Source organism: Capricornis sumatraensis, chromosome 4 (genome assembly GCF_032405125.1).
Source record: "Capricornis sumatraensis isolate serow.1 chromosome 4, serow.2, whole genome shotgun sequence".
Classification (NCBI taxonomy): domain Eukaryota; kingdom Metazoa; phylum Chordata; class Mammalia; order Artiodactyla; family Bovidae; genus Capricornis; species Capricornis sumatraensis.
This window is the reverse complement of record NC_091072.1, coordinates 10,609,838-10,631,327: the sequence shown is the minus strand read 5'-3', so window position 1 is coordinate 10,631,327 and position 21,490 is coordinate 10,609,838. Positions and strand designations below refer to the sequence as shown.

The window sequence follows — 21,490 nt, the reverse complement described above, 5'->3', positions numbered from 1 at the left end:
CTATTTATTTGATGACATTTTCTATTTCTTAATTTCCTTTAAGAGTTTTTGTAATAGCTCATTGGAGCATTTTTATGGTGGTTGCTTTAAAATTCTTGTCAGGAAATGCATCTTGGTTTTGCTTTCTGTTGATTGCCATTTCTGACTGCAGTCAAGATATTCCTGGTTCTTGGTATTTGAGTAATTTTGGGCTGTATTTGGAATATTTTTGAGAATTGTCATCAGGCACCGATTTCTCTTTATATTTTCCATTTCTGAAGACAGTTCATTTTTTAAAATACACATTTTAGGCTAGTTTTATGGACTGTTGCTCACATCCTGGTTTAGTTTCCAGGGCCTTTTTAATGATATTCTTTGAAACCTTGGACATTATAGCATTCAGAGGAAGTGTGGATTCTGCTTCTTTTCTCTGACGAGGGTTGATTTTTGTTTGCTTGTTTTGTCGTTCAGTGCTCTTGGTTAAAGTCAGAACAGCAACTCAGCCTCACAGACGGCAGCTCTGGCCTCAGCTGAGCTCTTCAGTTTGAGGCTGCTAATTGTACGAGTGTCTCAGAAATCAGCGAGAAATGTGGGAGACAGAATTCGGATTATCCTCTTTCTGAAGTTTTCTGCTTGTGTATTTGGCAGTCATAATTTCCTGATATTCACATTTTATATTTCCAGGCTAGAAATAGTAAAGATTTTGCCCTGAGTTGCCCTGTGAACCCACATCCCATGTCTGTTATACTTGTCCTCAGTCTAAAAGTCACACAAACTTACTCTTTTTAGTTTCTTTTGAGCATAGACTCCCAACCAATGCTAAAACCTTCTGTTAATGCCAGGTGGACTCCAACTTCTTCACCACCTGAAGTACCTATTATATTCTATCTTATAGATGCTAAGTCTCTATTGAAACTGTACCATATTCATTGTTCTTCTCCACTTTTTTCCTGTATTTGTGTACACGCACAAATACATGTGCATGCACAAACACACACACCACACAACTCTTCCTGCCCACCCCCAGCTTTATTGGCTTCTCTGATAGCTCAGCTGATAAAGAATCCTCCTGCAAAGCAGGAGACCCCTGTTTGATTTCTGGATAGGGAAGATTCCCTGGAGAAGGGATAGGCTACCCGTTCCAGTATTCTTGGACTTCCCTTGTGGCTCAGCTGGTAAAGAATCCACCTGCAATGAGGGAGACCTGGGTTCTATCCCTGGGTTGGGAAGGTCCCCTGGAGAAGGGAAAGGTAGCCACTCCAGTACTCTGGCCTGGAAAATGCCATGGACTGTATAATCCATGGGGTTGTAAAGAGTCAGACACAACTGAATGACTTTCACTTTCACTTTCTAGCTTTATTGAGACATAATTGACAAATAAAATATTTATATAATTAAAGTGTACTGTGAAAAGTTCTGAAAGAGATGGGAATACTAGACCACCTGATCTGCCTCTTGAGAAACCTGTAGGCAGGTCAGGAAGAAACAGTTAGAATTGGGCATGAAACAACAGACTGGTTCCAAATAGGAAAAGGAGTAGTCAAGGCTGTATATTGTCACCCTGCTTATTTAACTTATATGCAGAGTACATCATGAAAAACGCTGGGCTGGAGGAAACACAAGCTGGAATCAAGATTGCCAGGAGAAATATCCATAACCTCAGATGTGCAGATGACACCACCCTTATGGAAGAAAGTGAAGAAGAACTAAAGAGCCTCTTGATGAAAGTGAAAGAGGAGAGTGATAAAGTTGGCTTAAAGCTCAATATTCAGAAAACAAAGATCATGGCATCCGGTCCCATCACTTCATAACAAATAGATGGGGAAACAGTGGAAACAGTGAGAGACTTTATTTTTTGGAATCCAAAATCACTGCAGATGGTGATTGAAGCCATGAAATTAAAAGACAATTACTCCTTGGAAGGAAAGTTATGACCAACTTAGATAGCATATTCAAAAGTAGAGACTATACTTTGCCAACAAACGTCCATCTAATCAAGGCTATGGTTTTTTCAGTGGTCATGTATGGATGTGAGAGTTGGACTATAAGGAAAGCTGAGCACTGAAGAATTGATGCTTTTGAACTGTGGTGTTGGAGAAGACTCTTGAGAGTCCCTTGGACTGCAAGGAGATCCAACCAGTCCATCCTACAGGAGATCAGTCCTGGGTGTTCATTGGAAGGACTGATGTTGAAGCTGAAACTTCAATACTTTGGCCACCTGATGTGAAGAGCTGATTCATTAGAAAAGACCCTGATGCTGGGAAAGATTGAGGGCAGGAGGAAAAGGGGATGACAGAGGATGAGATGGTTAGATGGCATCACCGACTCAATGGACATGAGTTTGGGTAGGCTATGGGAGTTGGTGATGGACAGGGAGGCCTGGCGCGCTGCAGTTCATGGGGTCACAAAGAGTCAGACACGACTGAGCAACTGAACTGAACTGAACAGTGTGATAATTTGATACTAGTTATGGAATGGTTCCAAAAATTAATCAATATATCCATCAATCCACTTTATTTATGAAAGTGCTTAAGACCCACTTTCTTGACAGTTTTCAAGTATATATTGCAGTCTCATCAACTGTAGTCACCATGCTTTATACCATACACATACACACACAATATCTTTATTTAGGGTATGGATTAAATTTTACTCATGATAATTTTTTTGGATATAGAAAAACTGGGAAGTTCTAAAAAATTTTTGTTTGTAATTTGTAAGTTCTAAAAATTATGTAATTATTAAATAAATGTAATATACACATTTATTTACGTAAATAAATTACATTTATTTATGAAATGAATGAAATTTCATTCATATGAAATGCTACTCTTCACTATTGTCAGTCTTTTTGTGCTGACATCTCACTCGAGATTCTTTACTATGGCCTTGCCTGTGTCTTGAACTTCCATCCTGTCATTTCTTTACTTCATTCATTATACTACAACCTTTGAACAGGTTCTCAAACAAGCTTGCTACCACTATTCATAACGGTGGGTCATTTCCCAAACTTTGTTATCTCATCTTAAGCATCAATGCCAAAAATAGACTTTTCTAACTATCTGATCTATACAGTTATACCCCTCCTCAGAATTCTCTGTTGAAGAATTCCATTTCTTTAGAGCACTTTTCATGCTTTCTTTATATCTGGTAGGTTTGTTGTTACTTTCCAAGTAATTCTTTCCCCTCTTCTGTAAAATATGCTCCAAGTATGGACAAAGTCCCTTCTTTTCATACATGCCACTATATTCTCATCTTTTTTTTTTTTTTAATCATAGTGCCTGGCCTATGTCTATATTGAACTATATTTGTTAATGGAAAGTATTGATTTAATAAGAAAGTTAAATGTGTTTGATTACATTTTACCTTATCTCATGCTCTTTATTAAATTAACTAGTATGGATATTCAGATTGATGATTTATCAAAATGAAGTAGAAATCTGGTCAACATGGAAAAGTATTAAAATATAAAATTTTATAGGAACAAAGCTCTTTTGATATATTTCTTGCTTTCATTTTCTTCTCATATGTTGGTTTTCTCTTCAACTTTCTTTATTTCAGTATCCAGGCACAATAACATTGGAGGGATTTTCAGTTATTATTGCTCAACTACTTGGCCTTAAAATAGGGTTAGCATATGATGACATCCAGGAGTGTTCCTGTCCAACAGCTAAGTGCATAATGAACCATGAAGCAGTGTAAGCATTGTTTTTCCTCTAAAGTTAATGTCATGCACATATTTGTGTAGTTGGTTACAAGACATGAATAATTTATTTTTCATACTCAATCCCACATCAAAAATTGGGAAGGAATGTTTGTGCAAGAGGAGAAATCACACTAGTGAGTTTGTCCATGTGACACAAGACTCTAGAAAGTAGTGGATCCCATAACAATGAAATATTCACTAAAGGGAATTCAAGGAAAAATGTAGATTTATGAGGACTATGAAATATTGTATTCACACAGATAGTTTTGCTGTTTATATTGTTGTTGTATCTGTTGTTCAAAGCAAAATCACCTTTGGTGATGTAACATAGTACTAGTCCCTTTGGCTATTATTTTGAAGGGAACAAAAAATAAGAAAATATTTGAAGAAAAATGTAGATGTCCTTATTTGCAGATATTATGATTGACTACCTATGCAAAGGCAGCAGAATCAGTCAGCGTACCATCAGAACAATAACATCAGAAAATTCGTCAGGGTGATCAATCTTGAAAACTAGTCTGTGTACCAGCACTAAGGAAATAGATAACTTACTATAAAATGTCTAATTTTTCCAGAAGTTCATACATTCAGTACAATTCCAGTCAATATTTTAGATTATTTTTAAGGAATTGGATGAACTCTGTGGGAGGCATAAAATGGAGATAATAGACATAAATGACCTTTTCGTGATTATGGAGTGGAATTTATAATCAAAGGAGAGATTTTATTGATGGGACATATGACATATCTATAGACTGATCAAACTAAAGAGAAGAGGAGGAAAAAATGATGATGTTGGATATAAGGAACACAGGAGCAAAATCACGGAGTAATGTAGGAGAGAATGCTTAAGTAGAGGGGCTGATTTTAATAGAGCTGGATAAATTCAGTTATTGTAATAGAATGTTAGGAGTAAGTAGATTGAAATATACACATTACCACCTGTAAAACAGATAGCCAGTGGGAATTTGCTGTATTAATGCAGGGAATCAAAAGCTGGTGCTCTGTGACAACCTAGAGGGGTGGGTTGGGGAGGGAACTGGGAGGGAGGTTTAAGAGGAGGGGACATGTGTGTGCTTGTGGCTCATTTGTGTTGATGTATGACAGAAATTATCACCATATTGTAAAGTAATTATCCTCCAATTAGAAACAAAATTTTAAAAAATTAGTCATGATTTACATTGTCTCCACCAAAAAGCATTAGTTTTTCGTTTGGAGCATCTAACAATTCATATTATATATGGTGCATATGATATATGGTGCGTATATATATATAATATTCACATTATATATGGTGCATTGTTTAGATGTGGTTTTATTAGATAGGTTTATTTAACCTGAGGATTATTTCATTTTAGAGTTTCCAGTGGTGTAAGGATTTTTAGCAACTGTAGCATGCATGAATATAGATCTTTTGTTTCAACATTTGAAGCTCAGTGTCTTCAGAAGTTTTCAATATTGAAATCATTCTACCAAAATCAATCAGTGTGCGGTAACGGAATTTTGGAAACTCATGAAGAATGTGACTGTGGCAGTGAACAGGTGAGTGATTAAGACTGAAATCTGAGCACAGTTTTGTATGTTTCTAATAAGCAACCAAGGTGTATATGGAATAATATATGCAACTAAGTCTTCAGTAGAATTAAGATATAAAAATGAGGATAAATTAAAATGTATGAATCACTTCCACATACCTCTTCAACTGACAAGGTGAGTAGTCATGAAATCTGGATTTGTACACACCATTCCCAATTATGCCAGCAGAGAATTTTTGAGTACTTATACTAAATGAAATCTCTTTTAGCCTAAATCTTATGACTTCAGTCTCTGTTTTCTTTATAAACTTCTGAATTTGTTCCAGCGTTTTTCTGTCTTTTGTCATTGTGAGAATGTCTAAACATTATAATGTGTTTTTCTTAATTATTCTCAAATATTCGTATATTTTCAGGTTTCAGGATGATCAAAATTTGTTCTTTATAATCCTTCTAAAGATAAATTCAGAATCTATTATACTATATCTCCATCAACCAAATGTGCAATTAACACTATTCTCAACTGATAGGACCAGATATTTAGTTTGTTATAGTATCATTATTCTCTAATATTTAATAATCCCCCCATTTAAATAAAATAAAATTTCTTCATGATTACTCCCCTGCAGCTATATGACTTTCTCATCCACCAACATAATAGCTAACCACTACTCATTTATGTAACTTAAATCAGAACAAATTCTCTTAACCATCTATCATTTCCTTATATGTATGTATGTATGTATGTATATGTGTGTATGTATGTATATATGTTTTCTGACTATCTCAGATTTTGCAGTGTCATCTTAGTTTTTTGCCAAACAGCACTATTCACATCTTGCATTGACCTACCCCTGAATATGTGCCAGTTACTTAACAAATCTGATTATTTTTAATGAAAGATAAAATGAAGCAGCATAATCCAGGGCTAAATCTACACAGTGTGAGTTTCCACAACTGCAGGCTACAGATAGACTGGTAACTATAGCACATGCTGACAGTGCTCTACCATATTTCCTTGGCACTGATTATTCCTGCAGCATGTTTTTGCTTCACGTACCTGATACTTTGTGTTGTAGTGTTTGTTCTGTCCCCAATAGAGTAGAATACTTGGGCAGTTATCAAGGAGAACTTAATGTACTCAGGACTAGCAATCAGCCCTCAGATAATTAGGATTGTGGATAATGTCCCCAATTCTTTGCTCTGCATAAGGAAATTCTCGAAAGCATGCTCTATTTCAGAGTTCTACAAACTGTAGCCAATGGGCTACACTTTTGTAAATGGTACTATATTGGAATGCAGTCATGCTTATATGTTAGCATGTTGTCTATGACTGTTTTTGTGCTATAACAGTGGAGTTGAATGGTTGCAACAAAGACCATATGGCATAGCATTTCTACAAAACTGAAACTATTTGCTGTTTCATCCTTTACAAAAAATGTTTTCTGTCCCCAACTCTGTATCATTTCCCAGAGGTACTTGTGGGATATTTTTTATTTTAACTTTTTATTTTGTATTGGATTATAGCCAATTAGCAATATTGTGATAGTTTCAGGTGAACAGTGAAAAGATTCAGTTATATATATATATATATATATATATATATATATATATATATATATATATATATCCTTTGGACCGCAAGGAGATCCAACCAGTCCATTCTAAAGGAGATAAGTCCTGGGTGTTCATTGGAAGGACTGATGCTAAAGCTGAAACTCCAATACTTTGGCCACCTCATGCGAAGAGTTGACTCATTGGAAAAGACTCTGATGCTGGGAGGGATTGGGAACGAGAGGAGAAGGGGACAACAGAGGATGAGATGGCTGGATGGCATTGCCAGCTCAATGGACATGAGTTTGAGTGAACTCCGGGAGATGGTGATGGACAGGGAGGCCTGGCGTGCTGCAGTTCATGGGGTCGCAAAGAGTCAGACACGACTGAGTGACTGAACTGAACTGATATGTGTGTGTATATATATATTCATTCTCCCCAAACTCCCCTCCCATCCAAGCTGCCACATAACATTGAGCAAAGTTCCATGGGCTATACAGTAGGTTCTTGTTGGTTATTCATTTTAAATATAGTGGTGTGCACTGACAGCCACAAGTTGGTTCTCTAAGTCTGTGAGTCTCTTTCTCTTTTGTATGTAAGTTCATTTGTATCATTTCTTTTTAGGGTCTACATATCAGGATATTTCATATCATATTTCATATGATATTTCATCTTCTGTTTGACTTACTTCACTCAGCATTACAATCTCTAGGTCTATGCATGTTGCTGCAAATGGCATTATTTCATTCTTTTTAATGGATAAGTAATATTCCATGGTATTACAATCCCACTGCTGGGCATATATCCAGGGAAAACTATAATTTAAAAAGATATATGTACTCCAACGTTTATTGTAGCCCTGTTTACAATAGCCAAGGCATGGAACAATGTACATGTCCATCAACAGAGAAATGGATAAAAAAGATGTGGTATATAGACACAATGGAATGATACTTGTGAGATTTAGCTTTATCTTACAGGAGCCATAACCAGCTCACAAATTTGCATGTGTTGGCTTGCTTCCCTTCCCTAATATCCCATGCCAGTTCTTTGGTTTAAACAGAATGGACCTTCAAATATATCTGCTCTCAAATCCCTGGAATTTGTGGGTGTGCATATTACATGGCAGAAGGTAATTTGCAGAAGTAATTAAGCTTATGGGCCTTAAAGAAGGGGCATTATTCTGGATTATCTGCATGGGCCAAGTCTAAACACATGAGCCCTCAAAAACAGAATATTCTCCAGGTGAAATCAGAGAGCTGTTACAGAAAGTGGCTCAAAAAGCCTTGGAAAGTGAGAGGGACTCAAACTGCTACTGCTGGAGGAAGACACATGGAAGAATAAGAAGAAATGTTGGTATTTTCTTGGAGAAAAGACTAGTCCTTGGCCAATGGCTGCCAAAGCAACAGGATGCTTTTTCTCCAAATTGTGGTTTTACACTTGTGAGACTGTAAGCAAATAACCTGACCTAGTTTACCTATCTGAAATTCTGACCTATAGAAAGTATGAGAAAGTTAGCTTGTGTAATTTTAAGTTTGACCACTAAGTTTGTGGTCAAAAACAGCATCAGTAGGGAAATAATACACTTTCCAAATAAATTACTAATATACATCCTTATTGCAGGCTTTCCAGGTTGCTCAGTGGTAAGAATCTGCCTGCCAATACAGAAGATGTGGGTTTGATCCCTGGGTTGGAAAGATCCCCTGGAGAAGGAAGTGGCAACCCACTCCGGTACACTTGCCTGGGAAATCCCATGGACGGAGGAGCCTGGTGGGCTACAGTCGCAAAAGAGTTGAACACAATTTAGCGACTAAACCACCACCACAACAATCCTTGTTTCAGAGTCTCTTTCTGGGGAAACTCAAAGCACATTAGCTGAATCAGAAATTGTTCTGGGAAGCAGATACTCAGGATTCTGGAGCTTCCCTGGTGGCTCAGTGGTGAAGAATCCCCTTGCCAATGCAAAAGAGTTTCCATCACTGGTTCAGGAAGAATCCACATGCCACAGGGCAACTAAGCCTGTGAACCACAACTACTGAGCCTGTGCTCTAGAGCCCGGTAGCCCCAACCACCAAAGCCCGAAGGCTCTAGAGCCTGAGCTCTGCAACAAGAGGTGCCACCACATGAGAAGCCTGTGTGCCACAACTAGAGAAAGCCCACGTGCAGCAATGAAGACCCAGCAAAGCCAAAGATAATAGGAAAAATGATATATAGATATGATTCTGAAAGTGTATTTCATGCTGGCCACATAGTAATAGGTACTCATGTACTCATTTCTGGACTTGGCACATTTGAATAGATGCACTTGAGAAACTTAAACCTTCAGATTCCTCAGAAGCCCCTGGGCTGTGAAGTTACTGCCCGCCTCCTGGTGGAGCTGAGCATCACATTGCGTGTGGACCACAGAGACTTACATGAGGATGCCTATTCTTCTCAAGATCTGTCTCTGCCTTCCCTTGTTGGTACCAGACTACCAGTTAGTGTCAAGTCTAAATGCAGCCCAAGTGAATATTGGAATAAAGAGATTATTTCTTTGAATTGTAGAATTTGCTAATACGTATGGGCAAGAACATGGAGAACATGCCAGGGGGAGATATCAAAGATGTTGGCCCCAAGATATTGAAATATAAGCCTAGAGGGATTGCAGGCAGGAGGAGAAAGGGACGACGAGGATGAGATGGCTAGATGGCATCACTGACTCGATGGACATGAGTCTGAGTGAACTCCGGGAGTTGGTGATGGACAGGGAGGCCTAGCGTGCTGGGATTCATGGTGTCGCAAAGAGTCAGACATGACTGAGCGACTGAACTGAACTGAACTGAACTGAACTGAAGGTATTGATAGGGGGATGTTGTCTAGTGAACTATGATTTAATGCCTTGGTAGGGGACTTCCCTTGTTGCTCAGCTGGTAAAGAATCTGCCTGCAATGAAGGAGACCTGGGTTCGACCCCTGGGTTGGGAAGATCTCCTGGAGAAGGGAAAGGCTATCCACTCCAGTATTCTGGTCTGGAGAGTTCCATGGACTATACAGTCCATGGGGTCGCAAAGAGTCGGACACGACTGAGCAACTTTCATACTAGGGGACTTCCCAGGTGGCTCATTGGTCAAGAATCTTCCTGTAATGCAGGAGGTGCAAGAGAAGCAAGTTCGATCCCTTGGTTGGGAGGATCCCGTGGAGCAGCGAATGGTAACCCAATGCAGTGTTCTTGCCTGGAAAACGTCATGGACAGAGGAGCCTGGTGGGCTACAGTCCATGTGACTGCAAATGGTTGGACATGACTGAGTGAACACGAGCATTCTTTCATCCAAGATAACCTAGGGCCAGCCTTGATTTGCTGTTGGGTGGAGCCTTGAAGATGGGAAACAATCTGGGCTATAATAAATGAGGTTGTTATGTCAGAACTGCCTTAATGGAGTAATACAGGAAGAGTCAAAAGTTGAATAGTGGCCATATTTTAATACAAAAACTAGCACCTAATTATTTGAGTGGCCCAGAGTGCACCCCTTTCACTAAAGCAATGAAGAAATGCATTTCCAAGGAGATTGCAACATTGTGGCTTTCTTCTATAGACTAGGATTGATGGTTGGAAGTACCATTATGGAGTTGGGCATTCAGTGTCACTAGGGATTGCTGAATTCCAAAATAGCTGAGGCCAAGCAGCTGTGGTTAAGAGAGATCTGGGTGGTCAATGATGAGAGTCCTTGATGTATGTAGCTGAAAACTAACAAGAGGGGAACAAAGGGCTGTTGCCAAAAATTTCTAATGGAAATTCACAATTCCTTGCTAATTTATGCAACCAAGCCAGTTTCAGAGCCAGAGCTCATTGTTGAAGTTGAGGTTGAGATCCTACAGTAGCCCCAGTAAGGATATAAAGCAGCAGTTTCCTCAGTGATTCCGCCCCATAGTGACCTCCAGCTGTTTGCTGTAGCTGTTCACTGCGGAAGACCCAGATCATTATAGAATGATGAACAGAGCATCTTTACTTGAGAGGCTTACAAAGAGGACCCAAAACACCATCATGGGTAGCATGGGCATGTAGAGAATCCAAGTGGTACCTGGCATCTTTGGCAAAATCCATCTTAGAGTAGATCCAGTAGATTCCTTAGCCTAACCTGTGGTCATGTTGCTAGTTCTTCTGTGACACATCAAGGTGACAATGAGAAGGTGACAGATACTCACCTGGGTTCCCCAATATGTGGAGTAAGAGCTACAAGAATAGGAAAAGATAAATATAAACACCTGAAATTACCAGGATAGAAATTAGCAAGCAGAATGTATTCTGGATGAAGAAATCAATAGGCAAAGTAGAAAGTAATTTGAATCAGATTACAATGGAATGTAATGAAAACCAAGACCATTGCAAAAGGATTAGTTAGCAGATCTAACAGGGCTGACATCAGAAGACCCAAAACACCTTCATGGTCAATATAGCTTCTGTATCCAAGCATCCTACACCCAAGTGCAAGTTCTTGTTATAAATAAATAAAATGGGTAAGACTCTACTAGCATTAGTAAAGAAACAAATCAGAGATAACAGTACTTAAAGATGAGACAACACTGTATGGTATAAAAACCATTGATTTAACAACCAGGAAAAAACAAATAAACAGCATTTACAATTGCACTGATCTCAAACACTAACAAAGTAATGCTCAAAATTCTCCAGCCTAGGCTTCAACAGTCTATGAACAGATAACTTCCACATGTTCAACCTGGACTTAGAAAAGGCAGAGGAAGCAGAGACCGAACTGCCAACATCCATAGAAAAACCAAGAGAATTCCAGAAAAGTGTCTTCACTGACTATGCTAAAGCGTTTGACTGTGTGGATCACAACAAACTGTGGAGCAGTCTTCAAGAGATGGGAATACCAGACCACCTTATCTGCCTCCTGAGAAATCTGTATGCAGGTCAAGAAGCAACAGATAGAACTGAACATGGAACAATGAACTGGATCCAAATTGGGAAAGGAGTATGTCAAAGCTGTGTATTGTCACCCTGCTCATTTAACTTATATGCAGAGTACATCATGTGAAATGTCAGGCTGGATGAAGCACAAGTTGGAATCAAGATTTCCGGGAGAAATATCAATAATCCTGGATATGCAGATGACACCACCCTTATGGCAGAAAGCAAAGAGAAACTAAAGAACCTCTTGATGAAAGTGAAAGAGGAGAGTGAAAAAGCTGACTTAAAACTCAACATTCACAAAATGAAGATCAAGGGCTCTGGTCCCATCATCTCATGAAAAATTGATGGGGAAACAGTGACTGACTGTATTTTTGTGGGCTCCAAAATCATTGCAGATGGTGACTGCAGCCATGAAATTCAAAGATGCTTGGTTCTTGGAAGAAAAGCTATGACCAACCAAGCTGCTGCTGCTGCAGCAGCTTTGTGTGACCTTGTGTGACCCTATGGACAGCAGGCCACCAGGCTCCTCTGTCCACGGGATTCTCTAGGCAAGAATACTGGAGTGGGTTGCCATTTCCATCTGTGATGATAGTCTAGAAAAAGAAAGAAAGTGAAGTCTTGTTTGACTCTTTGTGACCCCATGAACTGAAGCCTACCAGGTTCCTCCATCTATGGGATTTTCCAGGCAAGAATACTGGAGTGGGTTGCCATTTCCTTCTTCAGACCAACCTAAACAGCATATTAAAAAGCAGAGACATTACTTTGCCAACAAAGGTCTGACTAGTCAAAGCTATTGTTTTTCCAGTAGTCAGGTATGGATGTGAGTGTTGGACCATAAAGAAAGCTGGGCGCAGAAGACTTGCTGCTTTTAAACTGTGGTGTTGAGGAAGACTCTTGAGAGTCCCTTGGACTGCAAGGAGATCAAACCAGTCCATCCTAAGGGAAGTCAATCCTGAATATTCATCAGAAGGACTGATATTGAAGCTGAAGCTCCAATACTTTGACCACCTGATGTGAAGAACTGACTCATTAAAAATATCCTGATGCTGGGAAAAATTGAAGGCAAGAGGAGAAGGGGATAACAGAGGATGAGATGGTTGGATGGCATCACTGACTTGACGGATATGAGTTTGAACAAGCTCCCGGAATTGGTGATGGATAGGGAAGCCTGGTGTGCTGCAGTCCAAGGAGTTGGACATGCTGCAGTCCAACTCGCAAGGAGTTGGACATGACTGAGTAACTGAGTAACTGAACTGAACAAAGAACAACATGAGTAGAAATAAATATGTGAATAGCATAATATATTTTAAGGAAATAATGTGCATAATTTTAAAACTTAGAAAAGTTCATACCAGTTGTCTTTACTGGTAAAATTTAAAAATTAAGAAATTATACTGATTTTATGCAACATTACCTAGAGTATAGAAAAAAGCTATATGCTGTAATTCATTTTTAAGGATAAAAGAACCTTAATTAAAGGGCTTCCCCGGCACAGTAGTAAAGAATCTGCCTGCCAATGCAGGAGTTGCAAGACATGGAACTTCTATCTCTGTGTCCAGAAGATTCCCTAGAGTAGGAAATTTCAAGCTACTCCTGTATTATTGCCTGGGGAATCCCATGGACAGGGGAGCCTGTTAAGTTACAGTCCATGGGGTGGAAAACAGTAGGACAGAACTAAACACACACACACTCACACACATACACACACAGAAAACCTTGATACAGTATCTAATGAGACTATTTCAAGGATGGATTTATGTATGCTCATATTTCTTTTTTTTACCTTTCACTTTTATGTTTTAATATAAATTTATTTATTTTAATTGGAGGCTAATTATGATCACAGAATTCTCAGTAAAAGTTATAAACTGAATGTAATGAAACCTGCACACACATGCACTAGCACACACATTACAGAATTTATTGGTTTATTTAAGGAATTTTAAAGAGTGATTATCTCAGTGGAGAGATAATAATCGTCTATTAAAAGGGAACTTACTGTATTATAAGGGAAGTTGTCTATAAAATCTTATCATTAACATCATATACATGATGGTCTTTCTCCCTGAAGTCTGTAATGAGACATGAGGCCCCTATTATCTTTTATACTTGATTTTGAATGTGATGCACCAGCCAGCAAAGCAAAGCAGGAAAATATTTAACAATTCGAAGTATAACTTCATTCCTAATAATTTGACTGTTTAAAATTAAGACCTGAAATAATCCAGAAATAAATTATAATTTGTCTATATAAGTGCATGTATCAAGGTCATTGTTTACATAGTTCACAAAAATAGAGACTTCTTTATATCAGCAATAAATTAGAAAAAGAAATTTTAAGACACCATTTACAACAGAACTAAGAAACATGAAATGTTTAAGAATGTGTCCAGTAAAATATGTACAGGACCATGGAATAAAAAAAACTGCAAAGCATTGCTAGGAAGAATCATGGGAATATTTAACAAATTCAGAAAGAATCCTTATTGTAAGATTGGAGGAATTGATATTGATGAGATTGTGATTTCTCTTCAAATTTGTCATCTCTAGATGCAATCCCAGTGTGTATAAATCCATCCTCAAACAAATATAAAGTTATAAAATAGAAGGGGATTTTACTAGCTTTTCAGAAAATTGTGTATATTCTACTTTTGATTGGAGAAGGCAATGGCAACTCACTTCAGTCCTTTTGCCTGGCAAATCCCATGGATGGAGGAGCCTGGTAGGCTGCAGTCCATGGGGTCTCTAGGAGTCAGACACGACTGAGCAACTTCACTTTCACTTTTCACTTTTATGCACTGGAGCAGGAAATGGCAACCCACTCCAGTGTTCTTGCCTGGAGAATCCCAGGGATGGGGGAGGCTGGTGGGCTGCGGTCTATGGGGTTGCACAGAGTCAGATACGACTGAAGAGAGTTAGCAGCAGCACACCAAACTTGAAAAGTAAAAATTTCTAATAGTTGCATTGTTAATTGTAAAACCAAAATTAGTGGATCATTTATATCCTATTACGCTAAAACCCACTGATCTATATCACACTTCAAGTGTACCTTTTGCATGCATATAACTTTCTAATTTCTAATGCTGTTTCACTGAATTATGCAGTTTCTAAATATTGACATTTTTCATTATAAAAGACTATAACCTTAATTCATTAATATCATCACTAATATCATCAGAAAAGTAATGGAAAAATGAAGCCTCTGTGGATGGTAAAATTTTCCAAAATTGTAATTTTCACTTGAATGATTCAAATTCAGTTGTTTTCCTTGGAGTAACAGGCATATTTCATTCACTTTTAAGAAAATATCTGCCAAAACGAATACAATATTGTAAAGTAATTAGCCTTCAATAAAAACAAAAGAAACCTCAAAATTCAAAAATCTAAAAAACAAATAAAGAAAGAAAGGAAGAAAATGTCTGCCAAATACCCAAGACTGAAAATCTGGTTTGTCCATCAGTGGTTCTCGCAAGTAAAAATGCTTTCTATGGTAAATGTGACTAGTCAATCTGTAATGCAAAAAATCATAAAAGTGTTTTCCTTGAGAATCTATAGTAATGGAGAATATATTGTGATTATGCATAAACTGAATGGGGGAGGTGTGGAGGTGCATACAGTGTTGAATAAAGTCAGGCAGTAAGAAGAGGGTATTGGATGCTGGTTAAGCCAGAAACAATATCTGCTCCAACACTACAATCATATATGAATATATATGTGTGTGTGTGTATTCAGATCACTGAATCCCTTCTAATGAGCTATATATAAAACTGTGTCAGTGCTAAACTGAAAAAAAAGGTGCTTATGAATGCTCTCCATTTGTCACACAATATTAGAGGAGTGTTCAAAGGTTAAAATTCAACAAATTTAGTAGTTTTTTACTTCTTTACCAAAGACCTCCTTAAATGAAGCTGTTGAGTACATGATGGTGAATAATACAATGACCAAAACTTTGATTTAAACTAGACCTCCAGCAGTTTCATATGAAATTGCTTTTACCTGATCAATGCAAATATCAACACAATATAAAAGACAAATAAAGTCTAATTATTATTAAGAATTTGTTGGCCTTATAGACACCATTAAAAATATTTTAAAGATCTCCCAAGATCTGCCAACTACATTTGGAGAGCTTATAGTTTGAACTAGTTGGCAGATAATAAACATAAAATTTTTGACTAATTTTAATAGTAAAGAAAAATTCAGTATTACGAAGTCACACACACAAACACACACTATAGCCTAGTGTAACAAACATAGATGTGAGTTTTCTATGATAAATATTGACAAATAAATTCATGGTAAAGAATCCGTCTGCAGTGTGGGAGACCTGGGTTCAATCCCTGGGTTGGGAAGATCCCTTGGAGGAGCGCATGGCAACCCACACCAGTATTCTTGCCTAGAGAATCCCCATGGACAGAGGAGCCTGGTAGGCTAGAATCCATGGGGTCACAGAGTCGGACTTGACTAAATGACTAAGCACAACTTGCATACATAATCAAAAGAAAAATTTGCCCAGTTGCGGTTTATTTGGAAAAACACAAACTAAATTTATCCATGTGATTATTATACTAAACAAAGAAATAAAAACATATCACAACTAATTGAGGAAGAATCTTTAACACTAAATACTCCTTCTTCAAAAATGTACTTCAGAATAAAATTTAGTGTCAGTTTTAAGAAACTTCCTAGCAGTAATTTACAACAAATTTAATATATAATAGTGACTCATTAGAAGCAGATCCATTATATTTGATAATAAAAAAGTGTTATTGCTGTTAGAGTACAATAGTGGAATACCTGAGACAAAAAGTAATAGTCTTTAGTTTTTAAAAATTATTAAATAATTAGAGAATGAAATAACAAAGGCGTGTTTACTACACTTAAAAAAAAAACAAACTATGTAACAAATTGGTGTAAAGTTAATGAGCTCTTTCTAGTACATTGAAAGTCTAAGTGATTTAACAAAACTGAAAGACACACAGAAATTGCAATAAATAGATAGCTGTTTCTTTTAAAGTCAAATTGCATTCAATTTAATCTTTATTAAATCCCAATCAACACACCCCTTTTAACCTGAATTGAACTACCCTTCTGCAAAAGCAATTCCAAAATTTAATCTAGAAATATAAGTTAAACAAGTGCATGAATCTATTTTAATATTTTGGAGCAACGGCCATAAGAAATTAAATATACATACACACATACACACAAGTTGATAATGGGAAAAGAATAACAACAAAATAACATTAAAGGGAATAGATGGTTCATGGCTTGATTATTGCTGCATCACCAGCACGCAGAATAGTATCTGATATATATTCCAGGCTCAACAAACATGTTGATTGAGTGAATGCATGGATCATGTAATTCTCATTATAATAACATAGGATGTGTGCAAGTGGGTGAGGAGTGACTCTTTGATACATTTGAAATATCCCATTAGGAACAGTATTACTTGGAAGGTTTATTCTAAAGTTTTTCTTAAAGAGAACTAGGGAAGAATACAAAAGGGACTTTTGATGTTTTAAACATTTTCATAGACTACTCCATTAAAGTTATTTTAAAATAATGGCTATATTTCTCTGTGCTATATAATATATCCTTGTTGTTTATTTATCTTACCCTTACCTCTCTTCCCTTTGCTACCTGGTAACCGCTAGCTGTGGGCTTCCCTGGTGGCTCAGTGGTAAAGAATCCGCCTGCCAATGCAGGAGAGGTGACTTTGATCCCTGGGTTGGGAAGATCCCCTGGAGAAGAAAATGGCAACCCATTTCAATATTCTTGCCTGGGAAATCCCAAGGACAGAGAAACCTAGAGGGCTGACAGTCCATGGGGTAACAAAAGAGTTGGATACGACTTAGTGACTAAACAACCACCCCTAGCTGTATGTTTCAGTTTTGTTATGTCTATTATTTGTTTTCTCTTAGATTTTGCATATGAATGACAACTACAAAGGAACATTTTAGAAAATGAGTTCATTTTGGGGTAATTTTGCCTTGCTGCTGCTGCTGCTGCTAAGTCGCTTCAGTCGTGTCCGACTCTGTGCGACCCCATAGACGGCAGCCCACCGGGCTCCCCAGTCCCTGGGATTCTCCAGGCAAGAACCCTGGAGTGGGTTGCCATGTCCTTCTCCAATGCATGAGAGTGAAAAGTGAAAGTGAAGTCGCTCAGTCGTGTCCGACTCCTAGCGACCCCATGGACCGCAACCTACCAGGCTCCTCCATCCATGGGATTTTCCAGGCAAGAGTGCTGGAGTGGGATGCCATTGCCTTCTCCAATTTTGCCTTACAAAATATCAAAACATTCTACGAGGCTGTTAAATTCAGCTCACTGTGATATTGGGCCATTGGCTTAAGAAATGAAAGTTGACATCTATACATCTGTATCTACTTATATGTCAGCATTTATGTCTATCAACTGATATAATTTTCTAAATATGAAAAAATTATATAGATACATAACATTTAATTTCCAGGGTGAAAATAGTTAATGTCATAAGAGTTATCAATTCAATGCATTCCCTACTAGGAAGGGAGAAACAAGCCCTGAAAATGCAGAATCTGAACTATTATCAGCTGAGCCTCCATGTTGCTAGGAGCTGGCCTGCTGCTCACAGACAGGCTGCAGTGTTCCCCTGTTGAAAATGAATGATTTTATACAAGATCAACATCTGTAATCAAAATGGATGAAGGAAAAAGAGTAAAACCACTCTTTAAGCAAGGCCCTCCACTTTATTTCTGAGAAGGGTAAAACCTGAAAATTTTCCAAGTTATAATAGTAACCAAACACCCCCTTTTCCTGACCAATGAATAATTCTTGCTTCTTTACCAGTTTCAACCCTGGCATGAATACTGTCTTTATTCTTGGGTTTGTGTGTGCCCATTCCCTCAATCGTGTCTGACTTTTTGTGACTGCATGGACTGTAGCCTGCCAGGCTCCTCTGTCCATGAAATTTCTTAGGCAAGGATACTGGAATGGGTTGCCATTTCCTACTCCAGGGGATCTTCCTGACCCAAGGATCAAACCTGTGTCTCCTGCATTTGACAGAAAAATTCTTTACCACCATGCCCCCTGGGAAGCCCCTTTCTTCTTCTAGATAAGAATTATCAAAATACCCAATCATAGATGAACTCCTGGTTTCTGACAGCATCTAGTCTTGCAAAGTCCAGTCTCTTTAAACCCTCCCCAAATTAGCTAAGCCTCAATCCTCTAACTACATACTCTCATGGAGGTGTATACAGTTCCCCATGGCATTTGTTTTCCTTTGCGGAAACTATCAATAAACCCAGCTTGTTCAACTCAGATGTGTCCCAGGTGGATTTTGGGAGAATGGCATTGGCACCTATATCTTCTTAAGTATCCCCCACTTTATACAAGTGTAAGCTCTATTTTTGCACTGACACACACATGTGCAGGTGTGTGCATTTATTTATTCCTGTATTCACAAATACATTGATGAGTAATAAATACTAGAGTAAATATCCCACAAAATATGGAGGGGTATATTTCTGGAAAAAAATCTGTAAGTTTTAAAAAACAACAAAATATCAGTAAAATATTGATAATATTTGATAGTCTTGGCATGTTGGAGGGCTTGGTGATGAGATATAAAATGCAATAGTCATAAAGGAAGAAGAAAGTTGCAAGTTACAAGAAATGACAGACACCATTAATAAGACAAACAATAAACTTCAAGGAAAAGTCATAAACATAGAGAGGAAAAAAAGGGTAATCAGAGATTTTTTAAAAGCCACTCATGGAAGCAACCTAGATGTCCATCAGCAGATGAATGGATAGGAAAGCTGTGGTACATATACACAATGAAGTATTACTCAGCCATTAAAAAGAATGTATTTGAGTCAGTTCTAATCAGGTGGATGAAACTGGAGCCTATTATACAGAGTGAAGTAAGCCAGAAAGAAAAACACCAATACAGTATACTAACACATATATATGGAATTTAGAAAGATGGTAATGATAACCCTATATGCAAGACAGCAAAAGAGACACAGATGTATAGAACAGTCTTTTGGACCCTGTGGGAGAGGGAGAGGGTGGGATGATTTGGGAAAATGACATTGAAACATGTATAATATCATATATGAAATGAATCACCAGTCCAGGTTCGATGCATGATACTGGATGCTTGGGGCTGGTGCACTGAGATGACCCAGAGGGATGGTACGGGGAGGAAGGAGGGAGGGGGGGTTCAGGATGGGGAACACGTGTATACCTGTGGCAGATTCATGTTAATGTATGGCAAAACCAATACAATATTGTAAAGTAATTAGCCTCCAATTAAAATAAATAAGTTTATATATTTTTTAAAAAGCCACTCCTATTTAGAGGGGGGAAAAAGGAAAATGAATAAACAAAAATCCTTACGCAAAATGGTGAAAATTGTGAGAAGGAATGATTATTCATAAATCAAATTTTACAAAATGCAAAATCATTTTCAAACACACTAGCAATCAGAGAACTAATAATAAGAATAAGGCACCATTTGCATAGTTACCTTGTTATAAATTAAACTGATTGCTCCTAATTAGTTTTGACAAACATTGTTTGGTCATGCATCCTTATTTCCTTTTCATGAAAGGATATATACATGCAGATACACTCATGTAATGATATTGAACTTTGGAACATTAAACACTGAAATAGAATACAGAGAAAAGTTATACGCTCTAACTCATTTTTTAAGGATAAGATACCCAGTGAGACCCTGAGGAAACTGCAGGATATGATCACAACTTTAGAGTTTACTCCATATTTTCTATTTTATTTCTATGATGGGAATATTTACAAATATATATCCATTCATGTAAACATAAGAAAAATTGGAAACATTTAAACAATTTTAAATGAAGAAGAATCTTATTAAGGACAAAATCTTTAAAACTTGATTTTTTAGTAAATGGAAGATATTTAATTTTACAAATTCTTAAGAATATAAAAATATTAAAGAATATACAAATTATAGAAATGCAATGCATTCACTTGAAAAATATTTGGTTAACATTATTTAAATTATCATCTAATCTGAATAATAGTTGACTGCCATTTACCTTGTAAAAATATATATGTCAAAATATCCTTTTTTCAATGTATTTCCATTATAGTAAAATGTTGCACATGACTCCTACATTAAATATATTTTTGTTATATATATATATAGCCTAACTTTTCTTTAGCTTTATTCATAAAGGGAAATTTTAGTAAACAAGTCTCTAAAAAGAGAGCTGGGAAAAGTTTTCTCTTAGAAATTCAAATGTTACATTTCCATTTTCATGTTATATTTATGTCCAGGTTATATCCAAATTAATTATAATCTCCATGTTATGATTCCAACTGATTAATTAATTACCACATATTTTAAATATTGAATGCAAATGATCAACTTTCTTTAGATATTATTGACTTAGTTTTTATAGTTGCATGTGCCTTTGAGAATTCTAGAAATAGTAAAATAATAAAGTTTCACTAAACATAAGTATATCATATAGTTGAAAAATTGAACACAATAGAGTACTAAGTAGAAGCTGAGAAACAAGAACTATTAAGTGGTGGAACTAAAATGGTATTTCTTCTTATGAAATTTTAGGAATGTCAGTTTAAGAATTGCTGTGATTATAATACATGTAAACTGAAAGGCCCGGTACAGTGTGCTTCTGGATCATGCTGTACGTCAAAATGTGAGGTGAGTTTCCAACATTTATGTTGATGATTGAATTGTGATAATAGAATGCTATATAAATTGAATTAATGTAGAATTGATAGACTTCAGAAAAAATTCAGTGGAACAAAG

At 37.2% G+C, this 21,490-nt stretch overlaps 1 protein-coding gene across 1 annotated transcript in view; it reads left to right on the top strand.

Annotated features, from left to right (window-relative positions):
* ADAM18 (ADAM metallopeptidase domain 18) overlaps positions 1-21,490 on the top strand; it is a 117,782-nt gene that overhangs the window by 34,457 nt on the left and 61,835 nt on the right. Inside the window, exons 11-13 of the mRNA XM_068970500.1 lie at positions 3,541-3,677; positions 5,044-5,227; positions 21,287-21,382. Coding sequence (XP_068826601.1) covers positions 3,541-3,677; positions 5,044-5,227; positions 21,287-21,382 — 417 coding nt within the window. The remainder of the gene's footprint in view (positions 1-3,540; positions 3,678-5,043; positions 5,228-21,286; positions 21,383-21,490) is intronic.